The sequence below is a fragment of the Ictalurus punctatus genome, chromosome 27, assembly GCF_001660625.3.
Source record: "Ictalurus punctatus breed USDA103 chromosome 27, Coco_2.0, whole genome shotgun sequence".
NCBI lineage: Eukaryota > Metazoa > Chordata > Actinopteri > Siluriformes > Ictaluridae > Ictalurus > Ictalurus punctatus.
Window position 1 is genome coordinate 8,969,925 of NC_030442.2, and position 17,951 is coordinate 8,987,875.

Consider the following 17,951-nt stretch of genomic DNA (forward strand, 5'->3'; position numbering starts at 1 on the left):
TCATTATATATTATTATTATTATATAATATAATATAATATGATAATAATACATATTATTTAATTAATTATTACATTATTGTATATTTGTCAGAGTTATAGTTGCTGTTGTGCAATTTTTGAGCATTGTATCAGAAATTCTTGGTTTTTCCTTTCATTTTACTTAAATTATTACAATTAAACATTTCTAATATAATATATTTTTGTCATTAATGCTACTCACTAAAGTCATCTAAAAGTTTAACTTAACATTTTAAATAAATTAATAACTTATATAGTGTAAATGAATATTCTAAATAAAAATATATAGTAAATACTGTATGATGTCGGGGGTTAACGCGCTATATCTGTATAATAATACCTGAAAACGTATTTTATCATTAGTTGTGTTATTTTTAATCATTGTGTCAGAAATGCATCAAATTTATTTTCGTGAGGGTTCGTTTTTTTTCCATCTGGTTTTTCTTTTCTTTCTTCTCTCACTAGAAACGGAACTAGCTACGCCACTCGCTTGTCGAGTGTTACTTTGATTTGTTCTCGGGTCTTTTCCGTGTCCTCTTCCGTTTGTTCCGGATGCGGATGGACGCGAACATGGCGGCTGAGGGAGATGTGGATTTGGACCTGGAGGCGGAGGAGAATTGCACCGGGAAGCCAACAGAAAAACCCCGTAAACACGACAGTGGAGCTGCTGATTTAGAAAGAGTCACCGATTATGCAGAAGAGAAAGAAATCTCGAGTTCGGACTTGGAAACGGTGAGTTGAGGTTCAGTAGAGGCTAACAAAGATTGCTGAGCTAGCCGTGTTAGCTAACCATGTGCCGAGGAAAAGCGCCGTGTCCTGTGTGTTTAATAAGGAGGGGTCACTGGATGAGACAAAAGATTAGACTTAGACTCATTTGTTGAAATTGTAGAACAGAAAGTGCTGGTTAAGTGTCTTATGCTCTAGAGCTTACCGAGGAAGTATGGACCATACTAGCTAGAGTGATAGCATGTGTGTGTTGGGCGGGCTCTCTCTCTCTGTCTCTCTCTCTCTCTCTCTCTCTCTCTCTCTCTCTCACTCATACACTCACTCAGTCTCATTCTCTCTCTCACTCATACACTCTCATACTCGCTCACTCATACACTCTCTCTCTCTCTCTCACTCATACACACACTCTCACTCATACACTCTCATTCTCTCTCTCACTCATACTCTCTCACTCACTCATATACTCTCTCTCATACACTCTCTCTCTCACTCATACACACTCTCTCACTCATATACTCTCTCTCTCTCATACACTCTCTCTCTCACTCATACACACTCTCTCACTCATAGACTCTCTCTCTTGCTCACTCTCTCTTGCTGACTCTCTCTCACTCACACACTCTCTCACTCACACACACTCACTCATACACTCACTCTTTCTCTCACTCACTCATACTCACTTTCTCACACTCATGCACTCTCTCACTCACTCATACACTCACTCATACACTCACTCACTCTCTTACTCATTCACACACTCATACTCACACACACACTCTCTCTTTCTCTCTCACTCATACACTCACACTTTCTTTCTCTCACTCATACTCCCTCATTCACTCACTCTCACTCACTCTCTCTCACTCTCTCACACACACTCACTCTCTCTCACACACTCACTCTCTCTCACACACAGTTTGAGTGAACGGCTGTATCATAAACTACTCTAGTGGACTTGTACTACAAATGTGGTGAATTACTTCTTACCCTGTGTAGTGCACTTGTGTAGGGAGTATCAGAGTTTTGTACAGTGTCCAGTAGTAGTAATGAGTTTGATCCATACAGGGAAATGACTTGAGTAAAAGTTAAAGTAATACATGAAATACTTGTAGACTTTTAAAAATATCTGATATGTACTTAAATGTTAAAATAGAGGCCCAGTAGGTGTATTATTATTATTATTATTATTATAATTTTACCTGTCATAGATATTCATCTCCCTAATCTCATCTCTATCAGGATGGACACTTGGATATTTTTCTCCCTCTAGTGCTGCCTTTACATAAACTCCATGTCTATTATAACATAATAATCATGGATGAAATATGTATGCCTATACTGTGTGTGTGCTAGTACTTCACTGCTATATCATGTAGAAGCTTGCATGTATGCTCCATACTTTTCACCAAAGTGCCATCATGTTCAAGAGGCAGTGTTAGTCACGTGACCACCTGTCAATTCACCTCGCTTGTGGGCGGAGTCGCGCGTTAAACGGCGTTATATTAGTTACTGTGAACCAAGATATGTTCATGTCTAGTGGTTAGAACTTTTTTTTTTTTCAGTTAAGACCTCCCTTCGTATTAATGATGGAACATTGCAGTGTAAATACAGTCACTAAAACTAGCATAAAACTACTTAAAATATTAATCATTTCTGGTGTATGAAGTATGAGACCTCTGCATTGTTCAAACAAATAGGAAAATCAGAGTAAAACTCACATCCTGTGTTTGTGCTATTTATTTTATTTTCATTTTTAAAGTTGGTCCTTCCATCACTCCATCCTTCTGTAACTATCCTTGTTAGGGTTGTAGTGGATCCAGAGCCTGTCCTGGGAATGTTTGAGAAGCCTGGCCATCATTGAGCACACTGCACTACACACACACACACACACACACACACACACACACACACATACTTAAGGGTATACATTTAACGTAGCCAGTCCATCTACTTTCATATTTTTGGGACAGAACCCAGATGAAGAAGCCTTTATTTGTCTCACATACATTAGTCAAATTCTTTTCTTCGCTTATCCCAGCTTGTTGGGAAGGTCATGATACAGTGCCCCTGGAGCAGAGCGGGTTAAGGGTTTCAGCTCAAGGGCTTAACAGTGGCACCTTGGTAGTGCTCGGGCTTCAAACCCCAACCTTCTGATCAGTAACCTAGAGCCTTAACCGTTGAATCGGTGCGAAACACATGACATTGATCTGTTTAGATTGTCGATTTGCTTAAGGTGAATGGGCTTTAATGTACCGTGCCTTCACTGTAGGTCATACAGCAGGTGTAATATCTCAAAAACCAAACCAGCACAAACGCATGGAATACATTCTGTTCAGTTTTTCAGATGGGGAGCCAACTTCAGATATTAATAATCCAAGTACAACTAATGTAAATCCATCACCTGAAGCAGATGTATTTGATGCCACATGTCCAGTCTGCTGTAAAGAATTGTTGTATATTCTGTTGGTTTTGTAGTTTTCTGCTAATTTACCTTACTGTATATTTCGTCTGCTTTTGTGTTCGAAGGCCATGTCCGTGATTGGTGACAGGAGATCCAGAGAACAGAAAGCAAAACAGGAAAGGTGAGGAGATGGTTACATTTTTTTTTTTAATTTACATTATTACATAGACAATCAAAGCAGGATTTCAGACTTGTTTTGTTATTGTTGCGGCCAAAAACTGTTTGACTTTGCTGCTGCATTTTTCAAAATTTGTCTTGCGGATTGCAAGTTTTTTTTTCGTGTGTATGCTTTTCGAAAACTACATGGTGAAACTGCACAGAGTTGTTTTTGCACGGTCTTTTGCATTGATGTTTGTTGGTAAACGAGACCTTTTAATTCTACTCATGTTTGACGCACATGAATCGAATGAGATGGAAATCTGCTGTAATTTAGAACAATTGCAAGCTCAAGCAAATTGTGTAGGTTCCTTGATTTTGCATTAATTTCTGTGATCACAAAATCCTGGAGGGACTGTCTAGACATGGCTAAATGTACTATTTGTATGTTCTCCACAGAGAAAAAGAATTGGCCAAAGTTACAATTAAGAAGGAGGATGTAGAGCTCATTGTAAGTATAATGAGAATTAAAGCTGCTGTATGATCAGAACTTGCTGCTGAAACTGTTTTGATCAACAGATGGCTGAGATGGAGATCCAGCGGGGCGTGGCCGAGCGCAGCTTGAGGGAACACATGGGGAACGTTGTGGAGGCTTTGATTGCACTGACCAACTGAACTGTTAAGATCCAGCTGTGACCATGGGTCTTGGGAGTGCTTCTTTCTTAGCAGTGACCCCGCTTCACGCTGAAATCTATGATTTGTAATAAAACATCTTGTTTAACAAGTTGCAGTTCAGCCATGTCCACCTCTCAGCTTTTGTAAAGACTTCCTTAATTTTTAGTAACTTTTTTTGTACAAATATTCAATGTGTGAATAAGACCAAGGCATGTCTTAGAATGAATTTTCCTGTTCTAGTAATTTATTCACAACAACTAAAGATTTTTACAAAAGGTCTGAGCAGAGTCAAATTCTTTAAAGGAATCCATCAGATGTACAAAATTAAAATGCAATAAACCAAGATTTGTTGTCACACTGCAACACCTTTCATTGTCACTGTTACATTAAAGAAAAACACAGAAGGGGATGTGGATGGAAAAAGTAAAAACAGTCCAATATTTCAGCTGTGTCTGAACTTGTATACATCCAGAAGGTAACTCATGTCTTCCTCTTCTGCACTGAAGGCCGATCGAACACGTCTCGCACTCCCCCTGCCTTCTGTTTGAAGAACTTGCTGTTCTGGGCGCTCTCCTGAGCCCAAGCAGAGTCAAACGAGGTGGTGTCCTGATCCACCAGATGTGTGTACTTAGTGCGTCCTGAACGACCAAAGTTCTTGACCTGAAATAGCAAGAGAGAATATAGTTCCATATTATTACAGAATAGGAATCTAGTCAGATTTGGCATAATACATGGTTGATGGACAGCAAACGTAAACTCCGACATTTCAGCAAATATGCCACAAATACTCAGTGTTAATTTTCTCATTTTCTCCAAATATTATTGCTAATTCCCAGCCACTTGCATGTTCTCCCCAATCACAGGACCACTACCAACCAGAGAGGGCAAACATGCTTCCTCCAGAGCTCAAGATAGTTGAAAGTGGCGATAGGCTACCCTACTCGACAGAAGCAGAACGCCAAAAAGAGTAGTATGTCAGAAACCTCAGTATTCTTAAAACAATAGGCAAGAAATACCCAGACATTGTGTATGTAGAAATCAGAAAAATCACTCGAGCACAGATATGGAAATATTTTACGGATGATTATAAAAACTAACTGCAAATTGTACTTGCAGGTGCGTTTTCTATTTGTGGATGCATAAATTGTGATGTAATGCAAATGTGAACGTACAAATGTCTGCCAAAGTTCACTTGTAATTGCATTTCCCGTCTCTATCAAATGAAAGCAACTAAATCCAAAGCATCAGCTTCACTAAGATTGAGAAAACAGTAACAGGTCAGAAAGTGTCCTAACAAGAACCTTCCTCTCGTGCAGTCACCCGAATGGGACACAATTGCATCTTGCGTCACCAAGTTGTGACGAACCCGCTGCCTAGATAAACTGAACACAGGTGTAGTGATGATCTTTTGGACAGCCTACTGTAATATTTTTGTGGTGTACCTAGCACACAACTGGCCAACAGCACGCGCTGTCCAAATAACATACACACAAAGTTGAAAAACCGACGCTGAACCAACCTGCATAACTTTGGGTAGAATAGTTTTGTTGAAATGATCCTCAAGCGTTGGTGCACTGAAGTCTCTCTTGAACACGTCTTGCTCTTCATCCTAACGCAGAAGCACAGAAATGGTTTAACAAGAAAGTCTTTTGAAAGAACGTAATTGACTACTCGTCTTTCTTGATCGTTCATCCCCGAGCTTCACTCACCATGAAGAAAGCTCCTCTGTGGTAGTACTTCTGCAGGAACTTGTACTTGCCCTTGGTTGCTTTGTTGGTGATGAGTTTGCCGTTGACGCGGAGTTCGGCTCTACGCTCCTCCTCTGTGAGGTTGTGGAATCTCTCGATTTCGGCTTTTTCCTTCTCGATTCTAGAGATCGCACGGGACACATAGACGAGTGAGTCTTGGAACCACACAATAAAATACTTTACCTTGCTTGCTAGACAAAAACAGAACTTACGTTTCTCGAGCCTCTCGGTCCCTCTTGATTCTCTTCAGCTCTCTGACCTTCCAGGCCTCGTACTCCTCTTCTTCATTTTCTCCGTCCGTGTCCAGGGCATCCAGAGCAGCCAGACTGCGTTTGTTCTCCTCATACTCCTTCTTGGCTTCTTCCTCTACGATCTTCAGGGTGTAGCGACGCCTCTCCTCCGCCTGTTTCTTGGCTTCAATTTCCAGCTCCTTCTGTCTCTGCTCTTCAGCCTCACGTTCAGCCACAGTCACCCTGTCCTTCCTGACAGACACACACCAACACCAATACGTTACGCCGTATTCAAGCAGAGTACTTCTACCTGGGGACTGAAATGATTAAAAAAAAAGATTTGCTGTTTCGTCCAATACGTGCTCCATGCTACTGTTATTGTTTGAATGTTGTGTAATGATGACCTACATCTGGGCTACGGTGCTTTACTCAGAGTTATCTATGGGAATTTGTACAAATGATAAAAATTTAAGCGAATTGGCCAGTCAAAACCCTTATAAACCTCACCAGCAGATGTCCTCTGGTAAAATGAAGCGATTAGAAACAAAGTCCGAAATAACACCTTTCAGAATTTGCACCAGAATTTGGAAACACCAGATGCAAATGAAAATCTCCAAAATGTGCATTAAAAATGCATTTTTTTAATTCAATAAGACGACGTGTGCATGAACTATGATATAAACACCTCCGTGCGCAAAAAAAAGAAAAAAGGTCATGTGACTTTGCCTCGACAAATCATGTGATTGGTGGGTCGGCATATAACTGGAATAACCAGCGGACCTCAGCATCTCAAATGTTGTTTTTGTCATCCTGAAATTCCTGAGCCAAAGTCGGTCATCGAAACGATTTGGTAGAATGACCTCGCAGATCTCTCTCACACGACTCCGTTCCCGAATATCATTCCTCCTCCTCCGATCTGCGCACTTTGAAGTGCAATTCATTTTTTATATTAAAAAAAGAAGCTTGGTGGCTTCCCCGCATGCGACAACATCCGTTTGCGTTGATACTTTGTGCCGGTTTCCCGGGAAGTGACGATTTTGTTCTCTTGGGGTTCACACGGGATAGAAATGGTGCTTTGTTCCAAAATGTTTTCTGCGATGTTCCTGGAATGAAATTGTAGCTAATTTGACTGTCCTGGGATCAGTTTTTAGTTTTGCTGAACAAACCAATCAGGGAATTCCCTCAAAGAGGCGGTCCTCTGTCAATTATTTTTTGCCATTATAACGCAACAGAGTTGTCTAGCTGATGCGATTGCAGAGCAAGATTCATGATGCACTGTGCATGTCTATTAGGTGACCGGACATGAAGTCTTTTCATGACTAAGTATGGCAAAAGTTAGCAAGACCACCAACAGTGGTTTAAATACTTTCACTGTTCCTGCGTGTCAGACATTAAACGCCACGACTTTGGTGTGGATGATCAACTAACTGTGCAATTATTATGTAACTGTGCAAGTGTACAGACAAAATGTTGGATGTTTATATTTACTGATTGAAACACTACTCACTTGCGGATGAAGACGGGTTTTAACCGCGGTTCAGCTTCATCCTCGCTGTCGGTGTACTCCTCATACTCAGACTCAGACTCCGAGTCTTCACCGGACTTCCCTTCTTCCTCCACCTCCATGACCTCCGTCTCCTCGTTCTTCCTCTCCTGTGCTCGCTGCCTCATCATCGCTCGCCGCCTCTCGATTTCCTACAACAACGATACACATGTAATTTTAGCAACAGCTCACAATAAAGAAACATCAGACAATTCTCCACACACACACACACACACACACACTCCCGTGGCCAACTCAGAAGATGAGGTCATTTGTAGGTGTGTCTCATTTTAGGATCCCATAAGAAATTAGGTATAATCTAAGATGTTTAAGCCTCTGTGTTGTACAAAGATGGATGCACTGATCTATACTTAGTATCGAGGTTGATCATCAGTAACAGATCGATAACTAGACTGGGCAGAACACGACAGGCTGCCTGTCGCTTATCAGTGTGAAGGTCGGCTTATCTTCAAACAGTTAATACACGATTTTACACAGGATTATTTTCAAACTGCTCGCCTCATCATCCACTTCCTCCTCTTCTTCTTCATCTTCGCTGCTCTCCTCTCGCTCCGGGTGCCAGGTTCCCTCATCTGAATCCTCACTGCTCTCGGCAATCAGCTCCGGTTCAGCAATTTGTCTGTGGCGTGCAAGTCTGATGAGGAAAGAAAGCCCACGTGTTAAACTGCGTTTAAAACATATGCAACATATATAAAAAATGGATATAAAAAGGGTGTTTTCACACCTGACTCATTTTGAGAGGTTGTTTTGGAACCTGGCGCATTTTCTCCCTTGGTTCGGTTCGTTTAGTTTAGACGTATAGGGACACAGCAATCGCGCTTGGATCCATTACATTTATGGCATTTGGCAGAAGCCCTTATCCAGAGCGACTTACATCTCTCTCATTTATACAACTGAGCAATTAAGGGTTAAGGGCCTTGCCCAAGGGCCCAACAGTGGTAGCTTGGTAGTCTTGAGGCTTGAACTTATGACCTTCTGATCAGTAACCAAGAGCCTTTAACCACTGGATCCACGCCAAAACAACCGGTCCGAGACCACCTCGGCACCATTGCAAATGAACTCTAGAGTGGCTCGCTTGTGGTGAGAAATCAGTCCAACCAAACGGACCAAAAAAACCAACCTGTATATGCTTAATATACTGTGAAATTTGGTCTGACAAACATTTTCCTTTCAAAACGCATAAAAACACAGAGGTTTACAAAGTGTTTAGCGAATGTCTCAAGGAGATGGGCTTTAACCACTCTATGGAACATATATACGAGATAAATTATGATAACTTCAGATAAAAAGAAAGCAACAATAAGATCATGGAGCTGCTGTCTATCCATCTGGATGGATGGACGGACGAGCGCTATGAGTAGAACCCTGGAAAATAAACAGGTGCATTCTGACCAATGAGAGGGCAGTTTAAATCACGTGTGACTTGCACAAACACATTTTGGTATGCTTTGAAACGTTGCCTCATGAAAGTAAACCATGCCAAGGAGAAAACGCAACGTTGTAACAACTGAAGTCCCCGTTTCAGAACAAAGCGCAAATCTAGAGGGCTGAAAACACCCAAAGATACCTTTCTTCAACGTCTTCCGACACACGGTTCATGAGACGGCGAAGGCGAGGGTCTGATACATCCTCCTCTTCAATTTCCATCTCCGGTTCTGCCTCCTTGCCTTTCTTAACGAACTGGAAATCTTCCTCTTCTTCATCCGACGACTCCATCGGAGCGTAATCTGGGCGCTTTCCTGAGACATAGCGCTTCACCTTCACCTTTTCCATAGAAAGCTCACCTGCACAAGAAAAAGGTGCATTAACACTTTGTAAAAACAACTTGGGTGAATCCAAACTTCCTCAAAAGTCAAATATTTGGCAAAAATAAAGGAATTTATAATCCAATGCCTTTTCTCAAACATTTATGTGCATTATTAATCTTTATTACAAGAACGCATATGTAGAGGGAAACCTGGATGTTAAATTAAACACAGGAAGAGATAATTTAGACTATTATTTGTGCAAATAAATTAATTTATTACTTCACAACTATCAACGACTCAATCCTAAACGGCACAATGCTCCCTGTATACACTACATACATAGTGTTCACTACACCCGAGTTTTATGCTTCAGGCTACAGCGGTGTCGCGCTGACAGTAGCTAGCCGGATGGCATGCAGCAATTAGCTAGCACCTTTGCCAATGCTAGCTATTCGATAAAGAAAATAAAGTTCGCAAATCACTGACATTTTCTTGTGTGTTGCCAAATCGTTAATGTTATATAAATATTTTAAATCTTAAACCGCCAGGGAATAACGAAATAAAACCTAAGAGTTAGCGTTAGCTTAGCTAGACGCTAACCTTAGCGTTCTGATTTAGCACTCACCTTTGTCATTTCGCACAGGTACAGCGCCTGCCGTAGATTGAATCGGCGGCTGTTTAGCATTAAGGAGGTTTTGTCCAGACATATTGGACAGTTTAATTGTCTCCTTAATCGATATAATTATTTCTCGTTAGCCGTTTGTTTACTGTCCTGAACGAAAGACAGGAACTGTTTGGAAACGTATTTTTTTCTCTCGCCGTTCGGTACGCCAACAAATCCCGCCTCCTGAGCTAGGATTGGCTAATATCTCCAGTTCTCCGCTGCTATTGGCTGTTAGTTTATCACTACACGCAGTTCGCTAATCAGAATCGCAAACGGACATCCGGTCTTATAATCGTGCCGCTGGAAACCTTTGCAACCGTAAGGTTCCACACTGTAGACTGGGCTGTAAACTTCAAATTATGATTTTTATCCAGGAAACTGAGGATTAAAAAATTTAAACTTATTTAAATTAAATAAGTTCTTCTGGCCGAGCCCCAGAGATGATATTAACTGGCATCATGATGACCAGATCATGTGCCTGATTCCAGAGCCCTAGCACTGAATAGGCATTCAGCTGAAATTGATCAGAGGTTCTGGGAGATCATTCTGAGACAGCTAGACAAGTGAAATAAGGTAACATAAATTGTAAAATGGGTTTTTTCAGCTTTTCTGGACAACAGTGGCCTCACTACTGACTGGTAGGAATCATCAAGGAATTAGAATTAGAATTTTATGACGTCATAGTGTTTTGCTGTCTGTATGGAAGGGAGTCAATGATATAAGAAATGCGCATATTACATTGAGAGAAGTATTACATGGAGCGATTTCTTATAAGAAGTTCCAGGAACTTCGCCTCTGCAACGGCAGAGATATTGGTGTTTCTTAGTTCACAGCTTCAAAACTAAGATATATACCGACGGCTATATATATAGAGAGAGAGATAATAGCGGTGAAAATATTTGCTAACGGAAAGAGTCCGGTTCGAGCAATAAATAAGTAAAGAGAGTACTTATTAAGAAGCGCAAGAGGCGCAGTATTTTTGCGGTGGGTTATTATCAAGTGGCATGCCCCATTGACTCATTCCATCATCTCAGCGGTACATGATATATTTGGCAAATTTAACGCACAAGTAAATTTTACTGAGATTAAAAAATATATATAATAATAAAAAGAAATTTAAAAAAAAGAAGAAGAAGGGAAGAGAAAACTGTAAGTGCTACCAAACTGCTGTATGTGGACTTTCCCTCACAGGTAAACTCTTACATTCTTAAGGTTTGCTCTATGGAACCTATAGGTTATACGATTAATTGAATGTCTAGAGATTTGGCACATACTAGAACCTTTTCTGTCTGTGCACAGGAATGCATATTTACTTGATTTTCATAGCATGTTAAATTGATGAAAACTTTGAAAGTTACAGAAGCTGTAAAAAAATTTTTTTTTTAAAAGAAGGGAAAAACATGTAGCAAAGCACATCCTGTGACACATGCTATGGTTTGTACAGGGTGTTCATATGTTGGTCCTAATATCACATTTATGCGACTTAACTAAGGAGAAGGATGTTCGAACCAATATGATGTATGGGTTAAAGAATGTGCTTTCCCAGAAAAAGGTAGTTTTAGTCTCAGACATTTAGAACAACAGAAATTTAATTTGGAGATAAAGGAGGGAGAGAGAGACCCCTAAAACAAAGAGCGAAGTGCAGTTTTTAGCAGACTGGAAGGCATTTGTTGAATGGCAGAGCGAGGCGCATAAAAGAGAGAAAAAAATTCAGGCAGGGCCCTGATCTGTTTCTCAGTGTGCTAAATTGCAGAAAAACGATCCCAACCTGGACTCCGCCCCACCGCGACACCCACAGCCAGGAAGGTGGAAGGAACCTGCAGTTTCAGAGGCACCTCCTCAAGATGAAGCGGCCCAGCCTACGCCACTCCATCCGAACCTGTCAGAACTGAGAACCAACCCCCACTGAACTATGCTCCAGCCGTCCTAACTTCACCGGTGGCGTTACACACGAGATCCCAAGTGAAGGGACCAACAACATTGCTGCCTGAGGGCTTCAGACCAACAAAATTGGACAGAGAAGGGACAGTGCACGCCGTGGTAAATGCCCCAATGCTAGAAGTGGCCAGAGAAGGAGGCCATATGCTAGTTCACAGACCTGGACATTGGAAGACATCAGGAGCAGTGTGACGCATCTGCTGGCGCAAAGTAGGAGGGCGAAAGTTTGGGGATGAACTTCAGATATTCTGCAGAGAATTCAGACCCACCACTCATGAACTACAACGACTGCTCATGGCGAAACTTGGCACGGATTGGGCCAAGGTTTCACGTGAATTCCCTGAGAACGATGTCCGTCTGATCAACCCACAGTGGGATGATGGAGTCAACGCAAGGTACAGAGCACAAATCATGGTGCTCCAGCAGAGGCTGACGAACACCTTTCCTGTGCGACTGGACATGACAAAAATAGCAAAGTGCAAACAACAAGACTCAGAGACTGTATAACAGTACCTGTCCAGGCTCACTGAGATCCATGACGCAAACTCAGGCTTGGAGAAACCCGACGCTCTGGCAGATGGGCAGGTGGCCGTCACAGCATGGGAGGCACATTTCAGAAACAGCTTTATGAACGGCATGAAACCAGAAATTGCCGCTATAGTCAAACAACAATGTATCGCCTAGGACACCGGAAACCTCACACAAGTGGAGAGGTATTCAATCCATGTGGAGAAGCTCTTACGAGACGCATAGGACAGAAAGACACAGAAGAGGGGAAAAGACCTCCACACAACCACACTAACCATGTTACAAGCTGGTAGCGTACAGCCCCAGCGAATACAACTGGGGGGCAGAGGAAGAGGAGTGGCATGGAGAGGAAAACCAAAAGGAAACGGACGAGGAAGGCCAGGTGGCAAGCCCCATAGATACAACTTCACATGTTTTATCTGCGGAGAAGTTGGACATTTTGCAAGAGACTGTCCAGAGCAGAAGCCGACTGACAGGCAGAGGAAGGGAAAGGTGAGGCACCTGGGAACAGAAGAGGTGACATTAGACATCCAAACTATCAGTTAGCTCACAAAGAACAGGAATATATGCACACACCCACATCCAACATTAGTCAGACTGACAATTCACAAATGTCTGAACCAGTCATGACCCTTAACCTTTTAAAGTATAATGCCTCTCCTTTTACAGTTACCATGTAAATCTCTTGTAATTAATGGACAAAGTGTCACATTTTTGGTAGATACAGGAGCAACGTATTCAGTAATAAAACACTGTGAATTAAAAGAATCCCCGAAAATGAGTTCACGGTCACTGCGCTCCATGAGTGTGACAGAACGTTCCGTATTTGAACGTTTCTCTGAACCGGTAGTTTGTGAATGTGAAAATGGGAAAAGAGTAACCCACCAATTCCTAATTTCATCTTCATGTCCAGTAAATCTACTGGGCAGGGACTTAATGTGTGTTTTACACTTAAATTTGATCTCCTCACCTCAGGGAGTAACAATAACTGATGACTCACCTTTAAGAACTCCATTTGTTAAAGAAACAGAGCTCTGTGTTTATCAATGGTCCATGCATAACAAGCCTAGAGCCTGTGCTCGTTTGTTGACGTAGGCACATGATAAGATGAAGGACAACTATGTTTATTTTATGCTGTCCTCTGCCCTTCATTGCACAGCACAAGTGCATGAAGGAAGAGACTTTAATTTTGAGAAAGAATGGTTTATGGATATTCCAGAAAGCGAAGAGCTGTACATATATCGGTGTGACAAATTTTGTGCATGTTCAGTCAAATTGAGTGACACGCAGTTGCGCGCATTTTTCGTCCCAGAATCAGCGCCTCACGTCTCATTAGCCAAAATAAAGAACAAACAGTAGAACGACGTGGGACCATGGGTCAAATTATGTGAGAGTGGGAAAATTACAGATTGGGAACAGAAGCCCACCTCCAACATATGGTACAGCCAGACGCTGGGAGCTTATAAAAAATTCTTTCAGGAAATGTGCAAGGTTAACCTGGATGTAATATGTCATGACGAGGGAATGTTTCTGAACCTTGGGACAAGCCCCACACCCATAGAGATACACCCACAATTGAAGAAGGTGCCTCTCGGGCTGTGGGCCCAAGGGAAACATGTTTGAACTGCCTCAAACTGCTTCTTATCGGTACACAGAAGTGTGTCATGCTCCGCGTTTCATATAGTAGTGGTTCAGCACAAGCGCTTCAGAGCGCTCTCATTATTCTATCATGCTTTATTCTGTCCTGTTAAAAATCTTTCTGTAATAAACCTTTTTTTTTTTTTACCTTCAGAGGACGAGTCTGAGAGTGTTGTCTAATTTCCACAACAGGCCGTTTTAGTTGTTACTCTTAATTCAGTTCAAATGTGCTTAAACTGTTGTTTATGAACGTTCAAGTGTTTTGACATATTGTCAATGAGTTTGGCTGCATGCCAAATGAAACCATTTTCTTAATTAGAATTGAGGAATAAGGATCTATGGACTTGTATGTCACCGGCGTTACTGTGTTTTTTCTGCATCATTAAATAAAATGTGTCATGTTTGACATGATGATAATTTTATATTCATTACATGTTGCTACACAAGAGTTCAGATTCCAAGGATTGCATCATTACTTGTTTATAATAGTTATTTTTAATAAATATTTTCATGGTTGTGCAACTGAAAAAACATCATTAAACCACACTTTTAACAAACCATAACAAATCAAAATAAAATAATCTTCTGATTTGTTGCATTATTAATGTGCTTAAGAGATTGAAAAATAATATTTCATAAAGGTTTTTATTATTGCCAAATGAGTAAGGTAACACCAGTGACAAATAGACGGTGCATGCCATCTTTAAATAAATGCACAAAAAATGAAAAAAATAATTAAGCTGTCATTTAAGTGTATTCACACAGCCAATGATTTAAGTAATAATGTGGTCCAAGTTTAAATGTTAAAAAAAGAAATACATTTTAAGACATTCTGCCATTCCAGAAGTGCACGTTTCTGTAGAATGACCCAAATCAGAGACTCCTCAAACCATGAAGAGACAACGCTACCCACTGCACCACCATACATTGTCACTTTAATAAAATTGCACATAATTTTAGTAGTCATCATTCCATATACAGTAATTAAGGCACATAACTCTGCTGTGCCTTAAATAATCATTATACATGTATATACAAGTATTATTACATATACTTATACATATGGCCAGTCTTTATTAGTAACTTACTGCAGGAAGATTTCTTTCACATTAATTTGATTATATATACACTTTTTTTTTTTTTGTGCGTCAATAACATACCAATACATTCATCTGATTAATGTATTCATTAAAAAAAAAAACAACAAAAAAACCCCACCGTAGTCTATAAAAATGCATTGTCTGATCCATAAATATTATGAAATGATGAAAAAAATTACAGACACTCTTAATCATTGAGTGTTTACAACAATATTAAAGCTGCACCAGGTGAAAAGCTCCTTGATCATCCTCACATGTCCACGTCTCTCTCCTTGAAGAGCTGGAGCAGCTTTTCCTCAAGTGCAGTGTTGGTTCCACGAAGCCGTTTTACTACCTGAGCCGCCCATACAAAATACTCCTGAACACGCACCGCTGTCCAGCCTGTCAGTAAACAGACGGGGACATTTTTGCGTGAATTAAAAAATACAGAGCTCTGTTCCTCATCACTCCAATCAAATTTCTAAACAGCAGAACACAACACACCTTCAGGGGTGCAGCGATTGAGGTCGCGTAGGTTGTACAGTTTGTCAGCCAGTTTGACCAGTTTGGCTTGATGGCTGCAGTGGAGTGCGTGTTCCACCTGCTGAAGTTTCCTTTCCTGTTTAGGTAGCGTTTTGTCATCAGTCACTTCCTGGACAATCTTAGCTACTTTATTTCCAAACATAGCTTCCAGTTCTTCAAAAGTGGTGTCTGTGTCTTCTACAGTGTCATGAAGCACAGCTGCCTGAATTATTTTATACAAAAGAGCTCACTGCAAATAGACTTTTTTTTTAATCATAGACATTAGCATCAATAACACATCACTCTGGCATGACGGACATGATCATCAATGTACTTCAAATTACTTTATCAATGTACCTCATGTGGCTTCGGTGAAAATTTATTTGCACACACTAATCTCCATTAAACAGGGAATAAAACACAACTTAATGTAAATGAATGAAAGAACTATGTCACACTTCATCAGTTTATAGACATCGTTTACTGTTGTGGAATGTGTGTGAACAAATCAGATTAGTTCATTGTTATCATTTATATTAGCTATAAACAATCATTCCCAACCAGTCTCTCTTTTTATTTTATGTTTTATGTTACCAAGAAATCAGAAAGCGTAACGCCCTCTTGAAGTCTTTAAAAAAACGGTTATAAAGTGTTGACACTTTAGACTCCTTCCATGTATCCATTTTCCATAATGCTTATCCTACACAGGGTCGCAGGGGAGCCTGGAGACTATCTCAGGGAACTCGGGGCACATGGGGTGCCAACCTATCAGAGGGCACAATCACACACTATGGATAATTTAGAGATGCCAGTCAGCCTACGGTGCATGTCTCTGGACTGGGGGAGGAAACCGGAGTACCCCGAACATGCATGCTCCACACACACAGGGTGGAGCCAGGATTCGAACCCCCAACTCGTCTCAGAAAACTTCACCATATCAATAATTGCACATACGTTTGATATGTTTAGGTGGAGCGTTCATGACATAAGTCCCGGTACGAGCTGTCTTACTATAGAAACGATAGAAGGACATTAATATAAACAGTAACTGGAACTACCATCAGAGCTGCTATTACAGAAAATGAAGCCACACCTTCTGACCAATCAGAATCGAGCATTCAACAGGGCTGGTGTATAAATTGCTACAACAGATCTAAAATTCATCTTTGTGTAGGGACATTGTGGACTCGCTTGCAGTGATGGGAAGTTTGGATCATTTTACTGACTCGGATCTTTGAATCTAATTCAGCAAAATGAACAAATCTGATTTTTGAGTCATTTCGTTCATTTCAACAGAATATAAATAAAATGTTACATGTTAAATTCCCCAACACATCTAGTACTTAACAAAGTAGCAAACTATAAGCTAATGTAGCCAAGGCTGAATTATGAGAAACAGAAATGATTAATATTTTAGCATTAGGTCTTCAGGTTATACAGGCTGTTAGTTCACCTCCTGATCAAAGTCGTTTCTTTTGTGACGTCACATTTGTCGCGTTTGTTCCCCGGAAACAGAAATGATTAGTTCAACTCTGGAGTCTTCGGGTTCGAGTCGTTTGTTCATCTCGTTTCCGGTACTGCATGGTGCATTGTCTATGCGGGGGTCACCGGAAGAACGAACGACTCGAACCCGAAAACTCGAGACGTGAACTAATCATTTATGTTTCCCGTAAAGAACCTGTGGTGATGTTACAGCGCATGCGCGGTCAAAAATGAATGAATCACTCTATGAGGACAACTCGCTGTTCCCGAGTCATATTAAAGATGAATTCAAAATGAACGACACATCACTACTCACTTGCAAAACTTCAATATCTGTGACTCCACCTTCATGACTCAGGATCCTCGCCACTCCTGTGAAAGTGTATCAGGGCTTTTAGACCATCTCAGAAGGTGTCAGATGTTCCTACAGGTTGAGATTTGTGTAAAGAAATGCTGGCTCAGTGTTAGTGTTTGGTACCTATGGGGTGGTTGATGTACGGGGTTGCATCAGGATCTTTGCGGCGTTGATTTCGGTGTTTCTCTGCAGCGAAGTTAATGGTCTCCAGCAAGAGCGGTAGCTCTGAGCTCATGTCTGCACTGTACAAAGGGCACACATGACGTTAGAAATGCACTTTAACACCATCCGAAACTAATTCAGGCTTTTACATGATCACCTACCTGTTTATTTAAATTCCACAGCAGGTACAGATGAACTATTTGACGTGAATGTTGTTGTTTCTTGCTATAGAAACAACCTAATCATTGTGCCTACACCTTCTTTTTTTTTATTTTTTTATAACAAGTCCCGCCTCCTACATTATGATTGGTTAGCC

At 40.9% G+C, this 17,951-nt stretch overlaps 3 protein-coding genes and 1 long non-coding RNA gene across 4 annotated transcripts; 2 read left to right on the top strand and 2 right to left on the bottom strand.

The window, feature by feature from the left end:
* The first annotated feature begins 551 nt into the window (after positions 1-551).
* On the top strand, positions 552-4,340 carry hypk (huntingtin interacting protein K). The gene is made up of 4 exons (XM_017458790.3): positions 552-751; positions 3,272-3,327; positions 3,762-3,813; positions 3,882-4,340. The coding sequence occupies exons 1-4, from the start codon at positions 572-574 to the stop codon at positions 3,975-3,977; spliced, it is 384 nt and encodes a 127-aa protein (XP_017314279.1). The 5' UTR covers positions 552-571; the 3' UTR covers positions 3,978-4,340.
* Positions 4,200-10,106, bottom strand: mfap1 (microfibril associated protein 1). The gene is made up of 8 exons (XM_017458789.3): positions 9,893-10,106; positions 9,087-9,303; positions 8,018-8,153; positions 7,463-7,650; positions 5,938-6,207; positions 5,687-5,846; positions 5,497-5,586; positions 4,200-4,637 (listed from the first exon to the last, which is right to left on the bottom strand). The coding sequence occupies exons 1-8, from the start codon at positions 9,972-9,974 to the stop codon at positions 4,458-4,460; spliced, it is 1,323 nt and encodes a 440-aa protein (XP_017314278.1). The 5' UTR covers positions 9,975-10,106; the 3' UTR covers positions 4,200-4,457.
* A 111-nt stretch (positions 10,107-10,217) lies between these two features.
* Positions 10,218-16,762, top strand: LOC128629255 (uncharacterized). Its single transcript, XR_008393586.1, has 2 exons — positions 10,218-12,889; positions 16,345-16,762. It is a non-coding gene; the product is annotated as an uncharacterized LOC128629255 (long non-coding RNA).
* Positions 15,166-17,900, bottom strand: hddc3 (HD domain containing 3). Its single transcript, NM_001200923.1, is given in 5 exon segments — positions 15,166-15,516; positions 15,619-15,859; positions 17,435-17,490; positions 17,597-17,715; positions 17,797-17,900. Coding segments are annotated over 4 exon segments (540 nt in total). The 5' UTR covers positions 17,709-17,715; positions 17,797-17,900; the 3' UTR covers positions 15,166-15,385.
* Between the last annotated feature and the right edge of the window lie 51 nt (positions 17,901-17,951).